The 22,174-nt window shown below is 28.0% G+C and overlaps 1 protein-coding gene across 3 annotated transcripts in view; it reads left to right on the plus strand.

Annotated features, from left to right (window-relative positions):
- pxb (putative Hedgehog signaling attenuator pxb) overlaps positions 1–18,750 on the plus strand; it is a 295,964-nt gene extending 277,214 nt beyond the window's left edge. For all 3 annotated transcript variants that reach the window (XM_075367538.1, XM_075367541.1, XM_075367539.1), the window contains 3 exons: positions 3,519–3,657; positions 6,578–6,728; positions 11,961–18,750. In XM_075367538.1, coding sequence (XP_075223653.1) covers positions 3,519–3,657; positions 6,578–6,728; positions 11,961–12,646 — 976 coding nt within the window. In that variant the 3' untranslated portion in view covers positions 12,647–18,750. The remainder of the gene's footprint in view (positions 1–3,518; positions 3,658–6,577; positions 6,729–11,960) is intronic.
- Positions 18,751–22,174: the final 3,424 nt, after the last annotated feature.

Consider the following 22,174-nt stretch of genomic DNA (forward strand, 5'->3'; position numbering starts at 1 on the left):
TACGTTTATAAATTATTAACCCTCCGGTTTAGTCTGGGGGTTAAACTCATCACAAAATCAGCTGATTTTCAAAGTCAAGAGTTGTAAGGTTCGAATCCGTGTAAAGGACTCTGAATTCCGCTTTTATATGGATTTGAATACTAGGATCGTGGATACCGGTGTTTTTTGGTGGTCGTTTAAATTAATCACACGTGTAAAGAGCGGTCGACCCGATTCCGTTCCAGACTGTATGTTTACCGGTACATTTACTCATTCATTGCATGTATCTGCGACTACGTCAGGCCGGTAGCGGTTACTGCATTTGCCTACATACACACGCTCAGACAAATCAGTAGCTGGAAAACTGGTCGGAGAAAATAAAACAAACATTTACAAACTATAACCGATACAATTCGCAAAGATTCAAGACGCTTAGCCAACTTTTACGTTGTAAATAATTACTTATTCTTAAAAAAATAATAACATCCATTCCTATCGAATCGGACAACAGAATCGTTTTCCTATAACTTAACACATAATTCGGCTTCCGTTCTCATTTTTAACAAATTTAAAGCCATTTAAAAACCACCATTTAAAAAAAGATCTTCCCGGTAATTTATTTAAATAAAAAAAAATATTTTCTTTTGCTGAAAGAATATTTGTCTGCCGATTTGTTTTAATATCGCATTTATTTCTAAAATTGTCTGGCAATTCTAACCCGATTTCCCTCTGTATAAGTATTTTCCTAGGTAAATCTCTGTAACGGTACGTTACATTCTTATTGACAGAGTATTTTAATGTATTCAAAATAACAAAATAATTACTGTTTTTAAGAGCTGACCTCCAAATATTGTATTGTTTTTCATTAATTGTTTTTTTTTTATCGCCGATTCAAGTTAAAACTTATAGTGTACACGCCTGAACGGATAAAATTAATTTTGTTTTGTTTGTGCAGTATATCGATTTATCTTTTAATATTTTGTATGCGATCATTTATATTAGGTATTAATTATTGCTATTTATTTATAAACTTTTTTTTCATTTTAATATTTCGTTAAGAATAAATAAATCAAATTTATTTTCCGTTCTTATTTGCAGATTATGAATCTGCAGATTTCTGCAACAATTATAATTTTTTTTTTTTACTAATGGATACAACTTTAGAACCCTTAGTGATGAGAATTTGTACAACCGATTTTTTTTGTTAATTTATTATTAAAAAAATAAAAAAATTAGATATCTGTAGTCTAAAAATATTAATAATGTAACAACAATAAAAGTTTAGATTTGAGTAAGAATTTCAGTTTTATTTTATATTTTGTATTAAAAAAAAATATCCCAGTAACTTGTGGTAGATGGTGGAGAACTATTGCATTGCAATAAACCTGTACAGCTATAACTTTATTTTTCACGATTGGCATCATGAAATCAAATTTGAATTTTTAAAATTAATTTTTATTTACGATTAACTCTTTTTATTTAAAAATTTTTAATAAATTGGCCTTCCGTAACTGTTAAATTTTGTAAATTTCAATTTCCTACTGTTGTATTACTTTTTGTTTAATGATAAAAATTGGAAAAAGTTGTACAATTTTTTAAAATTATCTTTTTTAATTGTCAGTTCTGTGTTGTAGCCCTTTCCACGATTTTAAAATTTAAATATTATTCTTTGAATCGATCTGAAACGATTTTCTCTCCCGACTTAAAACCGGCGTAATTAAACAAGAACACAAAATACTGCTACTGCCTCATCAGGGTTGAATTTAATTAATCAACGGGCTTTGTAACCACCACCACTAGTAATTCTAACCTAACAGTCTAAACTAACCTTTCCTGATACCGGTTTCTCTCTCTCTTTAACTCTTCTGTTCTCTCTTTATCTTTGCCTCTCAGTTTCTACCTACATTCTACTTTTCTCTGTTAATTGACTCGTATTAAGTTTAATGCTTACAAATAGATTTAATCGATTATCGATAACGAGAAAAAATGTATTACGACGAAGTGTACGAATTAATTAAATGTCATCGTAATTTTTTCATGCTTTGCTTATATTTCTTTTGAACTCAAGAAAAATCATTTTTGTCTATAAATTAATATTAAAATTTGGCAATTTTACTAGTGTAATTATAGTGTTATTATAATGTTTTGGTATTTTATTGCTTTATACGTATTAGTAACTGGATATTTTTATTAACTCCGCCATTCCGAGAAATTAAAAAAAAAATGATAAGGTTATGTAGTTTGGTATTCTGTTATAATAATAGCACTAAAAGACGGTTAAGTCAGAGAGGCGTAAAATAAAGTTCATTATTAAAGCGGTTTGGTTGATGAAGTTCGAAACGTCGACATATTTTTAGATCGGTCTGAAAAATTACTGTTGTAGCAAATTTCCAGTTGAATAACAAGGTTAGTGGGTCGTAAGTTTTTATTTAACTGCAAGGGTTATGAAAGGGAAGTATTGAAGGTAAAAAATAAGGGATTTTAAAATTTTTAATAAATGAAGCAAATAATCAAAATTTATTAAAATGGAAGCGAAGATTACAAAAGGATGGTTTATGAACAAACCTGTACAGTTGAAAACAAAAATAAATCGATATTTGTTACATGATCGATAAGTAAAAGTAATCGTAAAGTTTGTCTTTATGTCGTAGCTAATGATTAATAAAAGTTAGGTTATTAAAGTTAAGTTTCATTTTGTTTACAGATTAATTTATCAAGTCGATGTCGAATTAAAATGCACGTGATTTGTTGTTAAACTTAGTTTTATTTGAATTTACTACAGTAAAATTCAGACCCGTTCTTTTTACAGGAAGTCGTGTAGAATAACAAGAGTAGAAAAAGTGTGAATTTATAAAATTATTATTATAAATCTGTGTAAACATTGATTGAATCATGACGTTAATAAGAATTTTGTGATCCAATTTGCCATCGTGTTAATTATACATTTCACAAAATACCTATATATGATGTTAAAATAGATTTTTCTTCTGAAACAACATTTTCGACCAATCTTTTGTACATAAAAGTAAGTTACTAAATTTTATTTTAAAAATTGTGAATTACAGTGAGATTTTAGATGTTATTTGGTGGTAATCGATTTTGGGATTGTATCAGTATTCATCTATTTAGATTAACAGATTATTTGTGATGGCAGCTTTACAGATTCCCATTTAAAAGTGATTAAATATTTGTGTTAAGAATCTTCATATGTAACTAATAATATCAGTATTTCAATATTATCGCTAATAAAATTATAGATATAATATAATGCTTAAAAAAAAAAAATAATTAGTTTTAATTCTGTAATTTTTATAAATAAGTCATTTTTATTCATTTATCCTTGCGTTTTATATTTAATGTATTCTATTCTAATAATATTTTAATTGCTGTTTATAATGAAGTAGTTAAGTTAGCTGAATGTATGGTTTAGAAAGGTTGTTATAAATAACCCCTTAAATAGCAGTTAAGTTGGTGATAATAATACATAATTAAAATATGTTAAATGAGTCTTTTTATACACTATATAATTTTTTTTATAGGCATAAGAAAAAAATGCAAAATTTTCTTCCATGCAAGTCATCACCGCAGAATAGATGTGATGTCACTCATGGTAATGGCGTAATATATGAAGATTTAACAAATATTCGCCCGCGACCATTGCCACAGCCTTCAATGGAGGTATATTTTCTAATTTTTCATTTCTTTTATGTAGTTTTATTATTGTATGTAAAAATAATAAGAAAAGGTCTGTTAATTTTACGCTAAAATATTGAATTAAATATTAAGCTAATATACTGAGAGTAGTTCCCAGAATGCTTTTGAAATGCAATTAAAATGAAATACAAAATTGAAAGTCAATTTCATTTTGATATAAAATAAAAAAAATTATACTAAAAAGCAATGAATTCAAATCATATCATTATTATTAATCTGTATAAAAAGTAATTAATTATCCATATAAGATCGAACTTGCTTTAATATAATTTAAATTATTTTCACATGCTGAAGTTTCCAGGAGCATTTTCTTTCATTTTTTTATATTTAACTATTATAAAATCTTCCTTTTTTTTGAGAATAAATTTTATTTTATTGATTATAGTTGCATTTAATGTTGCAATTTATACTAGTAATGTGCAATTACGCGACGATTAGAAGCATTCTTCCATCTCCCTCCTCTTCCATCTCTTTCCTCATTTTTTTATCATCCTTTTTCATCCTAATTATCATAATAATTTTGCCAAGCCCCTATATGTGGTGTGCCATGCCAGCAGTTTCTAATAGCTGGTGAAGTGGTCATTTTCTTTGTTAGGTGTTAGTAAGAGTGGTAGATTCTGCCTTTTAAGAATTTTTATTTCCTCTTTGACAACTGGACAAGAAGCTAATCATAGGCTAAGGTTCTTGTAGTATAAAACCTAGCATCTAAATCTGCCCACTTGAGGTGAAATTCTAACTAGTGTTACTTAGTCTCTTAAGTTTGTGATCTGCTGAAACTTTCTGATTAAATAAGACAACCTTTGATCAGGTTTTTATCTGGAAGGATCTGAGTTCAAATCTCAGTAATCCTTTAAGAGAAACATAGCTTCAGCTTAAGTGTTCTACAGCTGAGACGTCTACGTATTTTACTTAAGATGGAAGTTCCTGAAATATTCATAGCCCAGTTAAGTTAGTAAGTCAGTTGTAATGATTCCAGTTTCTTGTCTTACATTGAGCTGAAAGAAATTTACATTTTCCTTAAAATAAGGAAATAGGTCTAGAGCTAAATTCCAGAAAATTGATTTTTAACTGATCATCTACTAACTAAAACAATTATGTAGTTGTAAATTATTTTAAATCATAGTAATTCAAAATAATCAATGTAGCCAAAGTAGTGTTACGCTTCCCGATTCTACTCAATGGATCAGAAACTTGACCCTCCTCCAGACTTGAACCGGCTAGAGGTTTTTTTAAATGCAATGCTTGCACTAGATCATACAGATCTCACTTTATGACCATATCTGAAATGAATTAGATTTGGATGTGGGCAGCAACCAACAGCTGAAGAGCAGATCCAGACATGGTGGCTGAGATGGTCATGTGTGCTGGATGGATTGTGATCGCTTGCCGCACAGACTCCTCTATAGGCAATGTCCGACTCTGTGGAAGATTCAAAGATCTGCACCAAAGAAAACTTGGATAAAACAAGGTGCAGATGGCCTGAGGATCAGCGAATTGACCTCAGCCAGGTCAGGATCATCGCTATAGATCGTAAAGCATAGAAGAGCGTTGTGAGCAAAGTTCAGGAATCCTACAGTAACCACAGAAGCGTATTGGTTGTGTATCTGCCGCTCCTCTAGTCGCCAGCTGGGGATCAAAGAAGAAGAAGAATTCAAAATGATTATAATAATTTCTGACGTTGGAATTATTAAATAGTTTTATTGTGCAAAAAACCAAATTTAGATTTACATTTTATACAGCTTATTTACATTTTTATACAACTTACTCCTAAAATCTCTTCATGATTATGTTATATTATAGTATTAATGCATGGGGTGGAGCAAATAAAACAACTATGAAAATGTTCATAATAAGGTTATCAAGATTCTCAAAATAAAAATAGCTCAGTTACCCAAGTTACTACTTTGGCTACTTTGGCCAATTTATTAATTAATGCTGTAGATTTCTTGTTGAATGTTTGCCTCGAGTTCATCGGTAGTGTGGGGATTTAATTCCTAAACTCTATCCTTCAAATAGACCCTTCAAATGAAAAAAATCACAACTACCGCCCTCTACTGACAGTGTGCTCTTCTGATTGCATGCCAGTGAATTGTTTCATGTGTGATATGTTGTTCTGTTTTGTTGAAGCTGCATTCTTTTTCAGAATTTGTTAACCGATTGTAGAATTCTTCAAAAATTACACAGTTCACTTCTGTATTGACAGTACGGTCAAAAAATACTGGCCTTGCTGTATGATTATCAGGAACAGCATACTATACACAATTTTCTCAATGAACTGGATGCTCAGACATCTACTGAGTATTTTCAGTCATTCGGTTCCTGGTGTTGTGCAAATTAACATGCCCAGATAAATGAAAAAATTCCTCGTCTGACATGAAATACAACATTCGGTTTATCTGTCCATAATCACAATATTTAAGACATTTCAGTTTGTCTATTCTCTTTACATGATGTGGATTCAAATTCAAATCAAAAAGAGTGTGTAATTTTACCCTGTAAGATGCAAGGTGTATATTTTATATAGTTTTGTTGTAGAAACTTGCATATATATCATTTGGACGCCAGAAATTCTTCTTTGAATACTGGCTGTAGCCTCTGGAGTAAAAATTGGTCACCTATTTTGTTTCGCATTTGAAACTGACCTTGTTTTATGTCATTTTTCAACCGAATAGTGTACGCTACTCTACCTAATAGTGTACCTAGTATACGCTATACTGAATTCTATGAGTGCTCATAGAAGCAGTATTAAAAGTGGCGTGGTATTAAAAGTAACTGCAGTTCAACTTGGCTCGGTTTGGTTTTAAGTTGCTCATTCTGTATTAATTATTTTAAGGTACTGTGTTTCTGTTAATTTTTAAATTTATTAATTTAATTTGTGTTTCAGATGCTGGATGTTAAATCGCGTGCCGGTTATCCAAATAATTGCAATTATCCTGTGATAAGTCATTCTCCTGTGTTCATCTGCCCGCCTCCTAGACCCGAACAATACTCTTCGCAGGACCTCTACAACCCTGTTTATGAGGAACTCTCTAATGGTACTTCACCATTAAAACAAGTACTATGGTTTTCATAGTTTATACTTGTTATTTTATTACTTTTTAGTTTTATTATTTTTATCTTATAAATCATTAATTTTGTTAAATAATTATTGTTTAATTTATTAGTGTTTATAATAATTGTATTAGATATTAGTTTTTTTTTTTTTAGTATAATAAATGATTTAAGCATTTTTATACACTTTTATTTTTACATTGAAGGTAATAATATATACATTATTGTTTAATTAAATTCATATAAGTAGAGGAATTGATCTTTAAACCATTATGGGACTTTTATCTATCTTCAGTAACTATTAATAATTTATTTAAGTATAAAATATGCTTTTTAATACTCTAATTACTGCTGTTTCAATGATACAGTTCCTCACAAGTATTTAACAAGTTTATTTACTTGTCAGATTTTGTTTTCTTTCTTGGGTGTACAATGAAGTGTTGTTATCAGCGCTCGGACATAATATTGCTTTAATAAACAATTTAAGTGTACAATACCAAACTTAAAAATGAAATAACAATAAACATATAAGACAAAAATTAACCATTAAAACGTGAGATATCACAATGAAAAATATTCTTTGCACAGTACAGCGTAGATGTAAAGTACCTATGCCGTATCGTAAAGACAAAATAAAGCCTCAGCGCAAAATACAATTAACCCACCGGGTTGGTTTAGTGGTTAACGCGTCTTCCCAAATCAGCTGATTTGGAAGTCGAGAGTTCCAGCGTTCAAGTCCTAGTAAAGCCAGTTATTTTTACACGGATTTGAATACTAGATCGTGGATACCGGTGTTCTTTGGCGGTTGGGTTTCAATTAACCACACATTTCAGGAATGGTCGAACTGAGAATGTACAAGACTACACTTCATTTACACTCATACATATCATCCTCATTCATTCTCTGAAGTATTATCTAAACGGTAGTTACCGGAGGCTAAACAGGAAAAAGAAAAAAAAAAGCCTCAGCAAAATAACAATAGTAAAAATTTAAATTAAAACAACAAAATTAACATTGAAAATGTACAATATCACAGACAAAATAGTAAAATTCTAAAACACATTATAAAACATAAACATTACAATAATTATTAAATGTAGATGCACGGCCAGAAATTTAAGAAATAACAAGAAATTTAATAACCCATAATTGTTGTTAGCCCATAATTTAAATTTTTGATGCAATATAGCCAAACAGATACTGTCCACAAGGATTGGTGCTTTGATCCAATTCATGAGGTGTCTATGAGTGAGTTAACAAGTCTGCCCTGTTTGCTAATAATAACCCCTTCACGGTTAATCCTGCATGAAGAGCTTATGGTGACTGTGTTCTTAACTGGACAAAGCTGGTGACTGTTCTTAACTGGACGAAGCTTATCGGTGATGGTATCAATCCATTCCCTTTGTTGCTCATCACAAATGCCCAGAAAATAGACAAGATCGTCCACAACGTGATTAGTTAAAGGAGGTTACAAACAAGCCTCTTTTGCCGCACTATCGGCGGGCTCATTGCCTGAAATTCCAATGCGGCTAGAGATCCAGCAGAAACTCACATTTGTGTTACGCTGAGTTATTTCAGAAATAAGACTATCTCGCAGACAACATGGTGTCTGCAGTATATGTCACTAATCACCTGCAAGGCGCTTGTAGAATCTGAACAAACAAGTATGTGTTGAAATGTTGGACTAATTATTTTTAAGGCTTTATTAAAAGCGTACAATTCCACAAATTGTCAACAAGTATGTTCGATTGCCAACCACAAAAGCACAGCCACGAGAATTATTATTTTTAGAGCTGCCTGTATAAACTATATCATCAGGATTCACACTCTACAATATTACAAAATGTTTGTCCTATGATAACCAAATTGTGTACATTTTTTGATGGTGATGAAACATACAAATATCCTAGCAATTTTGTTATTATAATAATACTAGTTCAGTATGAGGTATTATTTACCTATGCACAGATCTGATGACATATTAATTGAAATTACAAACTTAATCTTAATAATTATCATTTTATTTATTAGTGTTCAGAATAAATGTTGTTTTTAAACAATCAGTGTTGTTCAGTTTTAGGCTAAATTTTCTGAGGTAATTCCATAATTTTAGCCTGATAATAAAAACTATCACACACACACACACAACATTAAATGAAATATAAACCACCAAAACACAGTAAATAGATAAGTTAACTTACCATATAAATTCCTAAAATTGATTTTCACAGGATCCTGCATGCTCAGTAGTTATTGAATTTTAGTTCTCATGCCTTGAAAAGGTCTATCTTTACTTCCTTGTTTAAAGTAAAGGAAGTATTGTGATCACCAAAAATTTCAGTTTCTAGATTTTTAGACGGAAATACCCATTTTGACCTTACCTGAATCCATTTTGACTAGTTTCAGCATGACGTCTGAATTTACATATGTATCTTAGATAACTCAAAAACAATTAGCAGTAGGTTGTTGAAATTTTGGGTTTAGGACTATTGTAACATCTTGTTGTCCACCTCCCCTTTTGATTGCAATTGACTAAACCAAAAGTATCCAAAAAGTCCAAAATACAAAAAAAAAATGGATTTTTTCTTAAATGCAATAATAAGCCCTCATCGAGAGCTTTTCAAGGGTATATCGTGAATGGTACTTATTTTCATTGGTTCCAGACTTATAGCCAAATAAAATTTTAATAAATGAAATCTTTTAATCTTACAAGGCACATCAATTCAAATCGGACTTCAACTCCTTTTTTTAATTTGACTGTAAACATTTTATTACGATGAATAATAATTCAATAAGAAAAAAAAGAAATTTATCAGAAGTTTTTAATGAAATAAATTTTATGTTCTTTTCATTTAAAAAAAATGTTTAAATGTAATTTAATAAGTGTACAAGGAAAGTCATGTGTTGTGCACATCAGATTTTTGAGTATGAGACCACCGCATGCCAACCCCCAGGTATGCGGGGCAACTCCAGCTGCTTTGAGTTGTCCCATTCCTGGAGTTGCTCCACATGCTTGGAGGCATGTGGAGCAACTCCTCCAGAAGGCCCAGAAGGAGTAGCTCAAACTGTTAATTAGACAGGTTGGGAATGTAACTTATCATTTTAAAGACATTGAAAAACAAAAATTTTAGAAGAATGATAACCCCAATGAAAATGATGGCCATTTAATTGTTTTAAAAGTGGTATTTAATACACTGAAAAATAGATTGTTTTTGAGATAGGAGCATTTTCTAAATTTTATTTTTTTAATGTTTCATTATCAAGTAATTATTTAATAGGTTAATGTAGATCAATTTTGAAACCAGGTGTGAAAAATATTAAATAACCACAATTTTAGTTATGGTTGTCATAGCTCAAAGTTTATTTATATTAATTTTTTTTTTTTTGTTCTGTGTCCTTTTAAGTAAATTGTCATAACTCTACTCTTTCCATTTAAAATTTTTGAGTTGATTCCCCAACAAAGGCTGCGGGTGCGTGGAATAATGTGGTTTCGTAAAATGTGGTTTTGCTAAATTTAATTTTTCCATGGTTAATGGTAGAAGTTATTTAAGGATATCCTCCCATGCATTATATTACAAGTTATTAAAAAATTTATTGAGTTTTTATCCAGTTATTTAAAGAAACTAAATCTTTAGCTGGAATTTTTTATTTGGATTCTCCAGCAAAATAGATGTATTGATGATCAGTCAATCTCTATGTAATTCTGGTAATTAAGTGAAGTTGTTGCACTTTGTTGTTACTGTACAATAATTACTATTTTTATTAACTTTGTAGGGGTTTTTTAATAATTAATCAATGATTTTTATACCAGTTTAATACCATGTTCCTGATCATTTTTTCTGACCATTTTATTAATGATGACTGTCTGTATAATTAAATTATTTTATTGATGAGTGAAAATTGTTGAACTGGTGCTACACCAGGAAGAAAAAATAATACAAAGACTCTTTACACACATCAAATTGTTTTCAGATATCCACACATAGCTTTTATCAATGACTAGCACTGTGTTTGTGTTGTATGAGTATTATTATTTTATTGAATTTTATGTTGGCTATATTTTTGAATAGAGATTTTAAATAATAACTATGCTAGATACACATTAACTCATCTGTGTATATATAGAATCACTCACTTTGATGTAGGTACAACCATTTTATTTTAAGTTTTGTTGAGTTCATCTTCATAAAAATAAAATAAATAAAATTATCTGGTTTTTTAGTAATTTATAACAATCAGATTATGTTTGATATCAGCTAACACATTCAGATCAAACAAAATGATTTCCTTCCTAAATATACTTGTATATTTTTTAGATAGGTAAGCAAAGTGTCAGATTTGTAGTACAAAGGGTTCAGGTTATATTTTCATTGATTAACTTCTAAAATCAGGTTTCTTCTTTTGTTTGTGTTATATTTTAAAATTTTACATTATTGTTTCTTTTGTTATTTTTATTGCCGTGATCTGTTTTTGAATTCTAAATAATATGTCTTAGTTTCATTATAAAACTAGATGGAACAAAACTGCTAAGTTTAACGCTGTTAGTTCATGATCAGGAAGTATCCCATTAACTTCATGTGCAGCTGTATGCAATTACAGCTATACTAGACTTCTCAGAAATTTGAAAGTTATCGTACAAGTATATGAGTACATAATGACTATATAATATTATTGTATGACTATATTAATTATATATGACTAAATACATATATACTATATATATATATATATATATATATATATCATATACATATGAAAAATATGCTGCCTTCTGATTCTGAAATAAATATACTGATAATAGGTCAAATTGTAATTATTTAAAAAAATATTTATTACTATATTCTATATAAATAAATATATATAAAATAATTCTATAAATATTATATACTCAGGAATGGTCAAACTGAGACTGTACAAGATTATACTTAACTTTTACACTCATGCATATCATCCTCATTCATCCTCTGAAATAATACCTGAGCCGTAATTGCCGGAGACTAAACAGGAAAAAAGAAGAAGGTGTAAAAATGAATTAAATGAATTTCAGTTATATTTTGATGTTATTAATGTAAATTAAAGTGTTAATACTGTAACTTTTAATAGCATTATCTTTTACTATTGTAGATTTTTTAGTTTATTTCAATTAAACTGAATTTTTTAATTTATTTTACATCTAAATTTTTGTTTGAATTAATATTTAAAATTGATTGTTTCAGGGTCAGGAGAACGAGGTGAATCCGACGCAGAGAGCGAGGGAGTTCCACAAGCACCATTAAGTGAAGATGAGTTCGCCGAAGACGAGCTGAGTTTAGGTGAACAAGGAGCACCTGGTCCGACACATTCTGGTACTAGTTCTTTGCAGGGATCGACCGGAAATGATTTGTGCCGTGATATAGATTCGTCCGATGCAGATGACAGAAGTAGGTTTTTGTGCGGAAGAAATCTAAGCTTACCTCCTAATCAACGCGGTCCAAGGAGTCATCGAGCACAAAGGCCGAGAAGTTTAGATCGTAGAAGGGGGACTCATTGGAGAGGTAAAGCGCCGTCTGCGCCGCCAGAGTGCGGCGAGTTTCATGAAGGATTGTTGTTAGATGCTTTGCTTCAGTTATACCCTGGTGGAAGCCAACCGGACCACCATCGCATGCCTTACATTCTACCCGTACCAAATCCCCCTCCTAGCCATGTTGTCAACCCTTATGAAAGTGTCCCGGTGTTACATCGCCATCATATTCCGACTAATAGACAAGATTTAACTACTTTTCGACCCTCCAAACAGGTAAGCCAAGACTCGGATTCAGGTTACAGTCATAATACTTCCGGGGGCCGTGCCAGTACTAGAGGCCGTAAAGACCCTCACATGCATCGCTTGCCTACACATTCTAGTGACCTCGTACTTTCCTAGTAGCACGGCTCCACTCTTTCCTCTCATTTTCTTCGCAGTTAGTCCTTTTTATTTTATTAATGTGTTTCTACTTTTATGAATTTTTAAATTTTATTTAAAATTATTTTTATTTATTCAGATTCACAGTAGTATTTATTTTATACATATGCAGAAGATATTAATGTTTTATTCATCCACGTGTCTACTTTTATTTCTATACCAATTTTTTTTTCTATGAAACAGTTTTATAAGTAAAAAAATTTAAGTTCTACTTTTATTTAAATATTTCATTTGATATTTACAGAAATTTGTCTTTTTAAATTCATATTTAATTACAAATTTTAGTATATTTTACATCTATTGTAATAATTTTAATTGTATTACTATAGTGTTGAAAATTTCAGAACTGACTGTCATTTTACATATGTATATACATGACCATTTCATCTTAGAGTTTTGTATATTCTTAGCATGTGAATCAGTATTGTTGAACAGTATGATTGCAGTGAAATATTATATAGTAACCTTACCAGCCATATAAAAAAAAGATACATTTATATTGTTGAATATTTGTATTTATAAATTTGATACTATATGTAAAGCGATACTGATTACTAAAATGATAACATTACTTTTTTAAAGGTCAAATATTAATGTATTTTTAAACAATTTTAACTCAATGCTAATAAAATGATAGGTATTATTTTATAGAAAAGGAAAGAATTTTTCTTTCTATAAAAGTTTTTTAGAACCTACATCTCTTAGATTCTTATTTGAAAAGGCAATAAACAAATTTTGGCAAAACTATCCATATCGCTTTGATCGGAATCTTTACATTTTATATTTATCAAAAATCTCTACTCATTCATATTTTTCAGGATTTTTGTTAATTATGGTCACATAAATTATCTTTAGTAATTCCCTTGGTGAATATTAAGCAATCAATCGTATTCTCTCATTTGCTAAGTATGTCTAAACCGTTGATGTGAATCGGTACGGTATGCATCCGAAAAGTAAACTTGTCTTTGAAGTGTTATGTCATATTATCTTATGTATCATTTGATTGAAAAAAATTGGTTTTAAATTTATTTATTTTTGTTGTGAGTTGTAGTTTATCTGAAGGGAAGCTGTAGAAATTACAGTTAATAGTCTTAATAATAATAATGAAAAATGAACTAAAGAATTTCAGTTAAACTGGAAGATGATTTGTATAAAATCAACTAGTTGTCAGACAGCATCACTTTAATAGTATTGACATCAGTTATTCAATTAAATATTTAAATCTTAATTCTAACTGTTAAATTAATTATTTTAATGGTTGTCATTTAAAAGTTATTTCTTCGGTTGTCAAAGAAACAATAAAAAAAATCAGTAATAAAATAAAAATAAAAAAAAAAAAAAAAAAAAAATTGAAAACAAAAGATATAATAAAACCTCAATATAAAATTTAATAAATAAAAAAAAAATTAAAATTTTAAAACAGAAAAAAATTGACATTTATTATAACAGCAAATAAAAGTTTCTTATATTTAATCAATATAGATGTAGTTGAAGATGATCTAACATCAAATATATCATAAAATTGAAGAGTAATTTTAACAGAATATTCAGAAAAATTGATAGCTTCAAGAATTCTCCTGTACTATATATGCACATTGAACTTCTTCAATTAGAAGCAAAGAGAGCTGTGTCTATTGTTTCAACAAATGATAATGAATGTACCATATGTACTGAATTACCATATCAGGGGACTTTGTCATTTCATACCACATACATTAAACCACAGTGATGGATTAATGAAGTTATGGGATATTAAAGTTGTACTGTTTGGAAAATACACAAAAAACATGAATATTTTTTATGTGCATTTCTAGTTATTCTGTTATTTTTATATTTTTTTACTTCATCATATAAACTGTAACTCATGATAATTATCCAAAAAATACTTTATTTCTTAAATTACAAATAAGTGGTTTGTAATGTATAAATCTTCAATGATCAGTTTTTTGTGATGCATGCTAAACAGTGAGTTCTAATAATGACAAGTGTTAATTTTTAATATTGATATTTCAATTCAGTTTTTTTTAATGAAAATTTTATTAGTTTTATCTATTTTTGTTTTTGTTATTCCTTTTTTTCTAGCGATATAAATAAAAAAAACTACCTAATTCGTATAATATAAATCTTAATTTTTTCTGTAAAAATTAAATAATGTAAGTACATTTAAAAGTAAATAAATAAAATTAATTATAATAATTATAAGTAAGAAGTCTGATTAATTTTAAATAGCTTTTGATGAAGGCAATTTTTGTGATTTGATAAATGTGGTTCTACGTGCCTCATACTTTATTAAATGTATTTAATTTATTATGTGAATTATGATTATTATTTTTGTTATTTGAAAGTGATAAGTATATGTATGGGTGAAAAGAAAAAGATATGGTGTATTTTAATAATCAACAACATTGATTTTTTATTTGTGTAATTCTTTAAAAAAATTTGACATTTTAAAATAAAAATAAAACAAAAATATTTGTTCGGTTATTTTAACGTCATTAAAATGTAAAATATTCAATGATTATTACATTTTTTAGTTTGATTTTATATTCAGGTCGTATAAGATTTTTTAATCATTTTTATTCTGGACCGAATGCGATAAGAAATGAGAGGATTGAGTGTTCCTGTGATTTAGAATAGTTGAATAATTTTTTCTTTTTTAAAAAAAAAAGAAATAAAAGTGCAACAGACATATATCTAATATAGGCTACCATTATTATTGTATATTTATTGTAATATATTATTATTTTATCTATTATAGAACTGCACATATTACAGTAATAGTTTATAAAAAGTGATATTACTATTATTAAATTTTATAATAATGACTCTTATTGTTATTATTATTAAACATAGCACATAATTTTTAACTTTCTATATGCAGGGTTAACATTTATGAATTGCATTAGAAAAATAATAATACTAATTATTGCTCTGAAACGAGTTGTGTTCAAAATAAAATAAAAAATATATCAAACGTACATTCATCTTTAGGACCTTTCTTTCAGATGATAACTTATTCTTTTTTTTCAATTTGAAAAAAATTGTGGAATAAAACATACTTTCCAAAATTTACCTACTTTTCAAAGTTGAATCTGTAGTGTTGATCCTTAGTTTGGACTAAAATAAACAAAAAGAATGGATTTGACTAAACAGTGGTATAAAATAAGTTTTAAGTAATCTATATTTAACAATAAATCTATCTGGGAATTTAAATCATACTGCATCGGCACTTATTTATTTATTTATTTTTTTTTTTTCAAGATTATATTTATTTAAATTTCTTCTTATATTCTTTTAAATGTCTAAAATCAACAAAAATATTAATTTATTTTTATTAATTAAAAGAAGTAGTTTTCTGAAAATTGTTTGATATTGCAATGCACAATAAAAAAGTTTGCTGTAATAAATCTTTGCCGGTTGTGTTGAAATAAAGGCTGATTTAGGAAAATTCCATTCTGCAATAACAAGAAGTCAATTGTATTGTAGAAATGCAACACTATAAATAGATTAGCTTTTTCTTCTTCTTCATGATGCTACTGTCTGTAATGGACATGGTCTTCATTATTGTACTCCAAGCCTGTTGATCGCAGAGGTTCCTTGGCTTAGTATCTCCCGGCTTGGATAGTATTTTACAGGATAGGGATGTTGGCTTATATCTGAGTCTCAGACCAGGAAGACCAAGGAATCTTCTGTCAGAGTTACTGAACCTTAGCCAAAAGTTCCTCATTTTCAAGTGCTAGGAACTCATTTTTCTTCCAGGTCCATCCCGCTTCATTATATAACTAACATGCTGCTCATATCTAGGGTTCCCAACCACCTTCAAGGACTCATGGAAGTAGGACTTAACGGAAGAGCTGCCCGACTTCATGTGAAGAAGGCTTAAAAACATCAACAGCATTAGTAGGTATTTAATTATTGAAATGATTTAATGTTGTCCTTTTGTGGTCTTTGACCAAAATTAAAGCTCCTTCTAGGTTTTCGATGTTTATAAACAAAAGAAAACACTTGTTTTACTTTCATTATTCTGAATAATACAATATTAAATGTTTTATAAGACGAATATAAAATACATGTGACTCACATTGTACCACATATCAGCCCTATAAGGCATAGTGGTATTATGTTTTGACAAACAACTGGGTTTCTCATGTAGTAAGTAAATATATTAGTAATTGTATTATTTCATTGTAATTTTTTTTTCTTTTCCTCATACAACTGGCATATGACTTATCGCAAACTGAAAAACCTAGGATTTTATGTAAAAAATAAATAAATAACCAGTTTTTTAGAACGTTCTATAAAATAAAAATTGTTTAATTAACCTAAAATTCTTTTCCTGTTAATCAGTATGTTGACAGTTTTTAGTAAGTTGTTTGCACATATAAGCTTTGTTATAAAATGTCATTTATTCTGATCAATTAGGACTGAAAACAGCCTCTATATTAAAAATTAATCTATACAAGAACCACCTTGTCACAAACCACTGCGATACAGTATAGGTGTTCATAAATATGGTGCAACATTATTTCATATTGATTTTTAACAAGTTAATGAAAATTTTTAATCATATTTATTGTTATATGATTTGTTACAATAAATAAGTTCATAACTGTATTTCAAGACATTGCAAGTCATACGTATACTAATTTCTAATGAAGCCATTTTTAATAATAGTTATCTGGAGAGCTTTTTTTTTATTACTAAACGATAATTTTTTGTTGCCATTTTAAGCTAATGCTTAGCTCATCTGTGATGAAAAAGTCAGCTTCATTTTACAGCTTGAAGTAGTTTAAACTAAAATGATTATAACCAGTAATATGCATCTTATTACCGGTCTACTGATTGTGCTTTATATTATAGCACCAAATATATATAGAAGTGAGCAAATTATTTCTACTTTCCTGGCATCATAGCTCTAGAGCCTTGGTGCTAGGGAAGTATGGTAATCGATCAAAAACTGGATGTGGATTTTTTGCATTTCTTGACGTTTCATTACCCTGGGACCTCCCAAAAAAAAGTGGGGGTAATGCTCTTATGTACGTACATTTGTTGGTGTGTTTGTAACTTTTCACTGGATAAACCGATTGTGATAGAATTTTGTTCAGACACTCATATATATGGGGCAATTTGTTGATACGGTTTTGGTGTCGATTTTCTCAAACTTTTTTCAATTATAATCTGAGCTTTATATTAAGATCAATACATGCATACATGTTTATCTTAACATTTAAAAAAAATTTGCCCTTAGTTTCCCCTTTCACAAAATTCAACAAGCTATTTTTTTTTTATGTATTGTTTATTTTTTAAATATATTTCTAAGCCATAATACAGTGCAAGTGACAAAAAAAAAGATTAGGGGACAATATTTAGGGCAGGAGAAACGAATCAAAGTTTAAAAAATGTAGTCATCTATTTATTTTTTCACTATATAAGAATAAATAAGCAATGTCAGGAAAGTTTTATAACTTTGTTGTGAATTTTTTAAAAACTAATGTTCAACTTTAATGTATATTTTAAATATATACATTATCTTACTTTTCTGCTAAACTATCATTGAAATGAAATCTGACATGTATAAAAATCATTATACACTTGAATTAAGACCCTTATAGAATAAAAATGGACTCTTATTTTATAAATGTTATGACGACTACAATATTACAAGAAGTTGAACTTTCCAAACAATTAACATATTTATTAGCAACTCATCTCATTTTCATTAAGTCTGGAGACTTCCTGTTTATTTTTTTCCCATTTATTTGTTATATTAATATACTAACATTTTTTTTTGTGTGAATTTTTTATTAATTAAAATAATTAATGCCGATGCAATTTTATAATATATTTACATATAATTAAATCCGCATTTCTTACGGATTAAAAAAAAAAACAGATAGAGAAAACGTTTTTGTATTTGTGTTTTTTATTAATATTTATGGCTGACCATTGGATAGTTATAAATTATTTAAAAGATTACATTATTATAAATAAAATAAAAAATATAAATTACTGTAAGTACATTAGTTATGATATATTTAGTCGTATTCATAATTACGTATTTTATAGCAATATTAATTTTTTTAAAAGCATATCTATTTTTAAAATATGTCTACTATACGAGTCTTTAAATACAATAAAATTTAAAACATTAGTTAACAAGAATGATATATATCATGTGATACTCATTCTGTATTATTATTATTATTATTAATATGAAAGTTAGTTATGTATATTTGCTAGAATTCCAATTAATATTATTTTGTATTGTTTTCTATTTATTTTATACACCGTGGTAATGTATGTAACCATGTTCTTTTAATTTTCATTTAATTTTTTATTTAGATATATTAAAACACTTAAGTAGACTGTGAGTTAAACATTTAAAATACTTTGTCATATTTTATAATTATTAATGAAAAACTTATACTTTATTTTACTGAGCTACATGAATTTACAACAGAACTCTATTTATTTAAACGTGATGGAATCATAACATGTTTGGATAAATTTTGATTCGCTGGAAATGTATTTAATTTAACAGTATGGATTTATTTTTTACTGTATCATAAATTAAAAAATATAAGTTGCTTATACACCGATTTAAATTTTAAGTCGCCTTCTTTGTTTTTGACACTTTTTTGTGTTGATGCTTTTATCGTGTACATATTTTATGTATCTTGGTTTTTTTTTTATTAATTAATACTTAGAGTTGTAAGTTGATTAAAATTTGTATTTATTTTTTATGCCTTTTTAATTTTTTTTTCTTATAACTGAAATTTTTAATATTTTAAAATATATTGCTCTGATGAAGACCTAACAAAAAATAAAGAGGCAGTGATAGAGTGAAATTATTTATTAACTTTTTCTGTTGGTAGAATGCAGAATACATTTTAATTAAATATTTATCAAATTAAATGAAATGTAAACCGCCAAAACATTCTAAATAGATAAGTTAAACTACCATTTTAATTCCAAGAATTGATTTTTGTGGGATTCTGCATCTTCAGTTGGTATTTAATTGTATAATTACATTAAAATAAATTGTTTTTATAATTTGTAAATCTTGAATTTGTTGAAAATGTTACATTTTATAAATTTTTAATTTACAGTACTGGAATTTGTGTCCAGTAATAATTTGCCCATAATAACTTCAATTTTTATAAAACTGTAACATTTTCAACAAATTCAAAATTCACATATAAAAACAATTTGTTTTAAAGTTGCAATTAAATACAACTGAAGATGCGGAAAAAGATGTGAAAATTGGTTCTTGGATTTAATACAGTAAGTTTAACTTATGTATTTACTGTGTTTTGGTGGTTTAAATATCATTTAATATTAAATTTTATTAACAGTGGTCAATATGTTAATGAATTATTTGACTTTTCAAATAAAAAAATGTTAATTTAAAATATATATATATATATATATATATATAGAATTAATTATAATATTGAAACCACCAGATAGAGTCAATTAAAAGTAAGAATACTTACCTACTGGAGTGCTTTCATAGCTTTCTCCTCATCATTGGTGGTTTAAAATTACAAATTACACATCTATTCTACTACATTAGCTTATCATGCTTCATCATTTAAGATTAAAACCTCCTTTGAATTCTAGCATGTCATTGAGTCATATGTATATATATATATATATATATAAAATCATTTATTAAAAATTATATCTATTTTAAATTTTTATACAATTATAATTTATGTTTTCTTGTTATAAAGTTAACATCATCTGTTTTTTACGATGAAATATTTAAAATACTCTATTAGTCATATGCCCAGTTTATTTATCTGTTTATTACTTCTAGTGATAAATTACACAAACTTCAAGTACAATTTAGTACTTCCTCTAAAAGTAATCCAGTTACCTGTACATGGGACTGGAAAATACAATATAAAAATAATGTATAGAAAATTCTTACAAAAGTAATCTTAGTACACTAAAACTTACATTCTATTTTTGCAGAAAAAATGGTCATTCATACAAGTCTATATAGTTTTAATCCATTTCTAATGTTATATTCATCAGTATTTTTGCTAAGTTTTTAAGTTATTTGGCAATTTATTATACGTTTTGGTAGAGTTAATTTTACTGCTTCGATACACTGCTCTGTCGACTTGGAAGAACAATATTCTTATTTCTTATTGCATTAGTTGATTGCATATATTGATTTTTCAATTCGTTATAGCAAAATTTAAGTAATTCTAATTGAAAGGTTTGCGTAATATTTAATGGTAGTGGAAAATCATTCTTTTTTTCTTAATAATTTTCAGTAATCTATTTTGAAGACTGTTCAAAAACTTAAAAACTATGTCCACCCCATACAACGATAGTGTTTGTCGCTATACTCTGAAAATTTGTTATATTGATGGCCAAGACAATATTGTACCTATTGTGTAATTTTATTCCTTCATATTACTTTTACATATTTGACAAGTATATAAATAATTTGATTTCTTAATTATGTATTCAATATGTATGTCCCATTTCATGTTAAAATCTACATTTACTTCAAGGTATTTATAGGTAATTTATACGATCCAATTATCCTTATGGGCAGCTTAATATAAATTTTAATTCTGGCAGGTACACTATCTTTGTATATTTCAAAACTCATATAGACAGTTTTGTCAATATTTAATGATAACCGATTTACCCATTATCATTCGTGTATTACATTAGTTTTTTTTATTCATATTTAGTGTAGCTAATTCCCACTTTTTATCGCTGCTCAAAACTGCAGTATCATCTGCATAAAATATGTTAGCAATTTCACTATCAGATGAATTCGAGGTACTTTTAATATATAGTAGGAAAAAAGAGGTCCAGGTATAGTACTCTCGGGTTCACCAGTAATTAATTTTTGCTTCAGAGCTATTATTATTTGATATTTTTATTGTTTGTTTTCTATTTGACAAATAACTTTTAATTAGATTAATGCCATACTCCAAACGCCATAAAAATTAAAAAATGGATATAAAAAGTGAATCGGTGAATGGATATACATATTTAAAAGATTCTATATTATGTGTGCTTGATTTACTGTAGGAATTATCTTTGCAAGATTATTGTGAAGGTCTAGTTATTTTATTACAGTAAGGCTTATATTATAACCTTCAAGAAGGTTATAAAAAAAAGTCTCGGTTCATATTATCCTTTTGAATAACATTAACATTAAAATCTACAGCAATGTAATGGTTTTTTATACTTTTATTTTTATCTAAGTTTTTTTCATTATTTTTATGAAATATCTTTTATTCATGTCATAACATCTGTACAGTCCTGATCTCTTGATATTGCTTTTTTAAGATATTCTATTTCTTTTATTTTAGTACAATATTTCAAATCTTCTACGAGTATACACGACCACTTCTGATCTAATTACAGTACTGCCATTTTGGTTTCTTACATTCCCAGTAGGTTAATTTTCAGAGTGGAAAGTCCGAAAATGCTATTGCTGATGAGAATGTGTGG

The sequence above is a fragment of the Lycorma delicatula genome, chromosome 5 (assembly GCF_047948215.1).
Source record: "Lycorma delicatula isolate Av1 chromosome 5, ASM4794821v1, whole genome shotgun sequence".
Taxonomy (NCBI): Eukaryota; Metazoa; Arthropoda; class Insecta; order Hemiptera; family Fulgoridae; genus Lycorma; species Lycorma delicatula.